Here is an 8,072-nt window from a genome sequence, read left to right on the forward strand (position 1 = left end):
GAGTGTTTCAAGGAGAGCAAAGTCACAAATAGCATTACCTGCTTGAAGTACTTCAATGAAAACTGGTACATTGGGTCTATTTCAGACAGACTGGCGATTACAAAGTACATCACAGACCCACGGGTTGCTACGATGCGATATTTTTCTCTTGCAGCATTAATATTCACTTGAGTCGTTTCAGCCTCTCGTAATCTTGTCTTAATCGCACCTGAAGTAACCTGAAAACAGAAAGAAGACAAATGCTCACTCAGGTACTGAAGAATCCATTAGCACATTTTTGACACGTGTACCTATTTTTAGATTCCTTATGGGTCAAGGATGGACAGGATTAGAAATGAGTACGTTAGAGGATGGCTGGGAGACAAAATCAGAGAGCAAGATGGTGTTGGTTTTGACATGTGTACAGTTGTGGCCAAAAGTTTTGAGAATGACCCAAGTGTTGGTTTTCACAAAGTTTGCTCCTTCAGTGTTTTTTGATCTTCTTGTCAGATGTTTCTCTGGTGTACTGAAGTAGAATTATAAGCATTTCATAACTTTCAAAAGTGTTTACTGACAATTACATGAAGTTTATGCAAAAAGTCAATATTTGCAGTGTTGGTCCGTCTTTCTTTTTCAAGACCTCCGCAATTCACCCTGGCAGGATGTCAATCAACTTCTGGGACAAATTTTGACTGATGGCAGCCCATCCTTGCATCATCAATGCTTGGAGTTTGTCAGAATTGGTGGGTTTTTGTTTGTCCACCCGCCTGTTGAGGACTGACCACAAGTTCTCAATGGGATTAAGATCTGGGGAGTTTCCTGGCCATGGGATTAAACCAAAGGGCACCTCCCTTATGGTGGTCTCTTCTCTAAGCCTTCTCTCTATAACCCTTTCCCCAATTCTGATTGTGTGTGACATCAACTTTATCTCTCTATAGTTTCCAAAATCCTGAATATCACCCTTCTCTTTATAAATGAGTACAACCACACCGCTCCTCCACTCCACTAGTATTCTTTCCTGTTCGTAGATCTTCAGATGAGATGTAAAACTGAGGTCCTGACTCTCTGAGGTCCTAAAAGTGGGCATCCTTCATAAAGAGTATGCTGTATCTCGATATCCTGGCTAAGTTTCCCACCACGCTCTAGTCCTTCTGGCCCTCTAATTATCTCCTTTCTCTAATTGGCTATCTCTCTCTAAGACCCTTCACCACCTAACAGCTAATGTGTGGTGAGCATACTGGTGCAAAAATGGCTGCTGTCGCATCATCCAGATGGATGCTACACATTAATGGTGGTTGAAGTTGCTCCCTACTCACTTTGACTTATGAGAAAAGCACTACATTAATGTAAGGAATTATTAATTATTATTATTATTATTATTATCTTCGGCATTAGATCCTACAACACATCTACTCGTCTCCTGAACTCTTCTGCTGGCATTTCATCCCATCATGTCGCCTTTCCATTCTTCATTCTTTCCATTGCCTCTTTTGCTCTTTATTCTTGGTACTTGCCCTCCATCCCCAAGATATTTCTTAATTCAACAGCTTTCAGAGTACCCACCTCCATATATTCTTGATCCTATCGTGCTCACTCAAGACAATTCATTAATTTAGTCCATTATCCATCCATTTTCCAACCCGCTGAATCCGAACACAGGGTCACGGGGGTCTGCTGGAGCCAATCCCAGGAACCAATCCCGGGCAGGGTGCCAACCCACCGCAGGACACACACAAACACACCCATCCACACACCAAGCATACACTAGAGCCAATTTAGAATCGCCAATCCACCTAACCTGCATGTCTTTGGACTGTGGGAGGAAACCGGAGCACCCGGAGGAAACCCACACAAGACACGTGGAGAACACTCCACACAGGGAGGACCCGGGATAGATGGATTATTATTATTATTATTGTTTCTATTGGATATTTATATGAGACCCTTTCCAGAAGACAGAGTGGTAGCTCTGAGGGTACGGATCTTCACTGGCAATCGGAAGGTTGTCCTGTAAACACCAGATGTGACTCAACTCCGTTGGGCCCTTCAGCAAGGCCCTTAACCTGCAATTGCTCTGTCCTGGGTGTGACGTTAACTTGAATCCAACCCTTCAAGCAGGTCCCCCAATTTACAGGGGAAACTTGGGGGTTGGTGGCAGGATTGGGACTCCAGCCACTGTGAAAAAACCTGTCATTGTTCCATTCCATTTGAACGAGTTTGGTGCTGAGGCGTCACCCATTGCACAGCTGCACTCGGGTCCTGAGGTGGTGGGTGCGACTGTTATCAGTGGTCCCAAACCCTCTCTCTCTCTTTTTTCCAGAGTTACTTAAGTCACCAGGAAACATTAAAACTGTTCACAGGTCATTTTTACAGGCATGTCAAGTGACTTCCTCGGGTGATGTGATGTAAAGTCCGATGCCTATTGGCAGGGTAAAGCAATGCCAGATTTCCACTGTACTGCAGACACTAGGGCCAATTTAGAATCGCCAATCCACCTAAACTGCATGTCTTAGGACTGTGGGAGGAAACAGGAGCGCCCCTGGAGGAAACCCACGCAGACACGGGGAGAACACTCCACGCAGGGAGGACCCGGGAAGTGAACCCAGGTCTCCTAACTGCGAGGCAGCAGCGCTACCCACTGCGCCACCATGCCGCCCTAGTCCATTATACATTATAGAATTTTTAATAATAATAATAATACATTTTATTAATATAGCACCTTTACCCTGCTCAATGCACTTAAATAATTGAATCCATTAGCAAAATAATGTGATCCATTAGATTCATTAATAATTACACCATTAAATATTATCAATACTATACCTATGCACATGCTTTTGTGTTTACCTAATTTATTCAATTATGAAAAAATAATACTACTGCCATATGATTTATTGTAGTCCCTAAAGCATTTACATATAATTAATGGAGATATTGAAATTAAACTCTTTGTTCAGTACATCTTTACGCTGAATTAAGCAAAATGTAACTGACAAGACATAATACCTAGTTAAGACATTGATAAGACTGAACAATAGCATGACAGAGAGAGACCACCCCAAAGAAATACAAGATTCAGAACACTTCAGGATTATAAACAAACATAGCTGGAAGATTGACAGAAACTTTTTATTCTAAAAATAAAGCTTATTCATATACTTCATTTCATAAACCGATTATCCAACTCAGGGTTATGAGATGTCAGTCTTTCTCTGCAGAATAAGAATACTGAAGACAATGAAACTTAGTAATATTAACAGTAATTATGTACGAAATGGGACAAGCTTAAAGGGTGATACACTTTAGTAACATATAATTTCTAATTACTTTTATGTTTCTACTTTCTCATGGGCAATGCTGTGTAACTCAGTTATATTACAGAAGAACTGTAGCAGAGGTGGTCCACTCCTACAAGTACTTGGGGGTCCACATTAATGACAGATTGGACTGGTCTCAGAACTCAGGGGAACTACAGAAGAAAGAGCAGAGCAGGCTCTTCGTCTTTAGGAGATGACACTCCTTTAATGTGGGAAGTGACTTCCTTCACATCTTCTTCAACTGTGTGATGGCCAGTGTGGTGTGCCGGGCTGGTAACATCACTTCAAGAGAGGCCTACATTGTGCTTCTTTTGAGTTCAAGTTGATTCTCCAGGAGACTACAGCACGGGACAATACACTGGCAACCATGGACAGGTAGAGCATTTCAAGCAGCTTGCCGCATACATCAAAAAACCTGAGTCTCCTTAAGAAGTATGGTGTGTTCTGGCCCAATGTGTTGTTAGACCAGTCCAGTTGAACCTTGGGGTATCTACTGTCATCACATGAACATTCCAACACTGATTCCAATATGACAGTGGATTCTCCATATCAGGTGGGAGAATGAGTGCACCAATTCCAGAACCAAGACAATGACCAAAGGCATTGAAACCATGATCATGAAGAACCAACAATGCTGCATATGTCACTGTATCAGAAAGCCTGACTTGTGACTCCCTTGACAAGTCCTATATTCACAGAAACGCAAAATTCAGAAAATTTTGGGCAACATAAAAAGCAGTTTAGCGACACTCTCAAGGGCAGATTTATTAAAGGCCAGAACAGCATCAATAGCCACAGAATGTCACATATGGTTCTGCATGATTTATTAGGCAGTCCTTTAGTGTGAGACTCTGATGAGGCAAACCTCTTGACCCTACCATCCCAAGATGCATTTAGTAGTCTCAGGTAACCCATACATATAGGGGACATTTTAAACATTTTAGCTGGCCTACACAATGTCAGGCGACAAGTTTTGGTCAAAAGAAACAGGAGTGCAGTGTAACGAGAAGTAATATCTATATATATATAAAATCCCTGTGCGCGTCCAGGTGTCCGTGTGTGTGTGTGTGTGTCTTCTGATAGATAGATAGATAGATAGATAGATAGATAGATAGATAGATAGATAGATAGATAGATACTTTATTAATCCCAATGGGAAATTCACATTCTTCAGCAGCAGCATACTGATACAATAAATAATATTAAATTAAAGAATGATAATAATGCAGGTGAAAAACAGACAATAACTATGTATAATGTTAAATATTAACGTTTACACCCCCGGGTGGAATTGAAGAGTCGCACAGTTTGGGGGAGGAACGATCTCCTCAATCTGTCAGTGGAGCAGGACAGTGACAGCAATCTGTCGCTGAAGCTGCTCTTCTGTCTGGAGATGATACTATTTAGTGGATGCAGTGGATTCTCCATGATTGACAGGAGCCTGCTGAGCACCCTTCGTTCTGCCACAGATGTCAAACTGTCCAGCTCCATGCCAACAATAGAGCTTGCCTTCCTCACCAGTTTGTCCAGACGTGAGGCGTCTTTCCTCTTAATGCTGCCTCCCCAGCACACCACTGCGTAGAAGAGGGCGCTCGCCACAACTGTCTGATAGAACATCTGTAGCATCTTATTGCAGATGTTGAAGGACGCCAGCCTTCTAAGGTAGTATAACCGGCTCTGTCCTTTCTTGCACAGCGCATCAGTATTGGCAGTCCAGTCCAGTTATCATCCAGCTGCACTCCCAGGTATTTATAGGTCTGCACCATCTGCACACAGTCACCTCTGATGATCAGAGGGTCCATGAGGGGTCTGGGCCTCCTAAAATCCACCACCAGCTCTTTGGTTTTGCTGGTGTTCAGGTGTAGGTGGTTTGAGTCGCACCATTTAACAAAGTCATTGATTAGGTCCCTATACTCCTCCTCCAGCCCATTCCTGATGCAGCCCACGATAGCAGTGTCATCAGCGAACCTTTGCACATGGCAGGATTCCGAGTTGTATTGGAAGTCTGATGTATATAGGCTGAACAGGACCGGAGAAAGTACAGTCCCCTGTGGCGCTCCTGTGTTGCTGGCCACAATGTCAGACCTGCAGTTCCCAAGACGCACATACTGAGGTCTATCTGTAAGATAGTCCACGATCCATGCCACTAGGTATGAATCTAATCCCATCTCTGTCAGCTTGTCCCTAAGGAGCAGAGGTTGGATTGTGTTGAAGGCGCTAGAGAAGTCCAGAAACATAATTCTTACAGCACCACTGCCTCTGTCCAAGTGAGAGAGGGATCGGTGTAGCATATAGATGATGGCATCCTCTGCTCCCACCTTCTCCTGATATGCAAACTGCAGAGGGTCAAGGGCGTGTTGAACCTGTGGCCTAAGGTGGTGAAGCTGCAGCCTCTCTATGGTCTTCATCACATGTGATGTCAGAGAAACAGGCCGAAAGTCATTCAGCTCACTAGGACGTGATACCTTTGGGACTGGGGTGATACAAGATGTTTTCCAAAGCCTCGGGACTCTCCCCTGTTCCAGGCTCAGGTTGAAGATGAGCTGTAGAGGACCCCCCAGCTCCGATGCACACACCTTCAGCAGTCGTGGCGATACTCCATCTGGACCCGCTGCTTTGCTGGCACGAAGTCTCCTCCGCTCTCTGGTCACTTGCGCTAATGTAATTATGGGTGGGGATGTCTTTCCTATGCTGGAATCAGCAGAAGGATGTGTGGAGAGTGCAGTACTCTGAGGTGAGTGTGAGAGTGGGTTAGGGTGGTCAAACCTGTTAAAGAAGTTGTTCATTTGGTTTGCTCTCTTCACGTCTCTCTCGATGGTGGTACCCCGCTTCGAGCTGCAAGATGAAGTGCGCATGCACAGGGCACGGTGCGATGCGTGATATTACTGTCAGAGAAAGTTAGAGGCGTTTTACGGAAATACAAACCAGTATTACTGCGAGAGGAAATTAAAGGTACACAATACAGTGACGCATATTACAGCCACATACAAGCCAGTATTACAGTCAGAGGAGATTAAAGGCATATTACCAACGCGCACGCCTGTATTACCGCCAGAGAAAATTAAAGGTATATTACGGACGTACAAGCCAGCGGACGTACAAGACGGTATCCTTCAATAAGGGCGCGCACAAAAAGGCGAGCCTCAAAAGGGCGACCTTAATTGGGCGCAGCGAATAAAGGCGCGCGTAAATAGAGATCTGCACCTTTGTTGCTCTTCACATATTCCAGAGCCATTTGAACTAAATTATCTACGAATGCCTTTATTCGCCGCGCTCAATTGAGGTCGCCCTTTTGAAGCTCGCCTTTTTCTGCACGCCCTTATTGAATAGAGCCGTACAAGACAGTATTACTGTCACAGAAAATTAAAGACACACAATACACGGCGGCAGCCCACGAAGAACGGTCAGCTCAGTAAGTAAACATCAACAAAAGAAAGGCTGAAAGACAAAGAAAAATACGACCAACAAAAAGAATGAGGTCAAAGTCCCTTGCCATTTAATATAGACTGTTCCTACTAATGTTTATGCACTACTGTTCTAGCACCCGTTACTGTAACAGGCTAAATTACTAGTTTTGAAATATTTTGCATACTCTGGTTATTGATAGGGCAGCACGGCGGCGCAGTGGGTAGCACTGCTGCCTTGCAGTAAGGAGACCTGGGTTCGCTCCCCTGCGTGGAGTTTGCATGTTCTCCTCGTGCCCGCGTGGGTTTCCTCCGGGTGCTCCGGTTTCCTCCCACAGTCCAAAGACATGCTGGTTAGGTGCATTGGCGATTCTAAATTAACCCTAGTGTGTGCTTGGTGAGTGTGTGCCCTGCGGTGGGCTGGCGCCCTGCCCCGGGTTTGTTTCCTGCCTTGCGCCCTGTGTTGGTTGGGATTGGCTCCAGCAGCTCCCTGTGACCCTGTAGTTAGGATATAGCGAGTTGGATAATGGATGGATGGATTCTTTGTCTAACTGCAGTCCATTAGAAGCACAAGGGGACACTTTTGTGAAGCCCCAGGTTGAAATAATAGTTTGAAAGTAAAGACCACCCCAGTCAGTGAGCAGCCTGCCATAAAGGTCCCCAAGTTTAAACATGCAGGGAGCAGTGAGACAAGTAAGAGGTTACGGGTAACAGTCACATAATTGGTTTTGACATTTCTTCCTACTCTCCATCGAGAAAAGAATCTGATAGCTTAGCTGGCACCTTACATGTTAGGTGCATGCCATAGGTGATAACACAATTACACATTATATAACATCATTCTTACTTTTAATGTCCACTGAGACTGAGAAATAGTGGAAGTATGCAGCTTATTTCTGTTCTGGTGAATTTCTATCCAATGTTTGGTCACTTATGTCATCCCGCAACATTTGCTTTTGATTTTTTTCTACTATTTTAATCTCATTATGTAATCATGGCATACACGTACAGTAAGCAGATGTGTTTGTTTCTTGTCAATTTCCTTCTGCTTTGCTGCACTCGTGTAAACATTAAACAGACAGAGCGCCTGGCATGCAGGTTCATATCTGCCAGAGTAAAGCAAAAATCTTCCTCTGTTGATTTATAACCTAATGGGAAAATAAACCTACAACCAGGAACTGCAGGTTACACGTCTGTACTTTATGTCATGTTAATAAGACGTACTTACACAGAAGGTTGAAAGAAAATGAACATTTTAATGCAGAATGAGAACAATAAGCCTGGTTTAAATGAAATGCCTACATGACCTTCCCCTACAATGAAATTGCAACTGAGGTCTCCAGCGTCCCTTTCACTTCTTGGACTGTGTGTC

At 44.0% G+C, this 8,072-nt stretch overlaps 1 protein-coding gene across 1 annotated transcript in view; it reads right to left on the reverse strand.

Annotated features, from left to right (window-relative positions):
- dnah6 (dynein, axonemal, heavy chain 6) overlaps nucleotides 1–8,072 on the reverse strand; it is a 439,386-nt gene that overhangs the window by 95,032 nt on the left and 336,282 nt on the right. Inside the window, exon 60 of the mRNA XM_051929949.1 lies at nucleotides 39–218. Within this exon, the coding sequence (XP_051785909.1) occupies nucleotides 39–218 (180 nt within the window). The remainder of the gene's footprint in view (nucleotides 1–38; nucleotides 219–8,072) is intronic.

The sequence above is a fragment of the Erpetoichthys calabaricus genome, chromosome 7 (genome assembly GCF_900747795.2).
Source record: "Erpetoichthys calabaricus chromosome 7, fErpCal1.3, whole genome shotgun sequence".
Taxonomy (NCBI): Eukaryota; Metazoa; Chordata; class Cladistia; order Polypteriformes; family Polypteridae; genus Erpetoichthys; species Erpetoichthys calabaricus.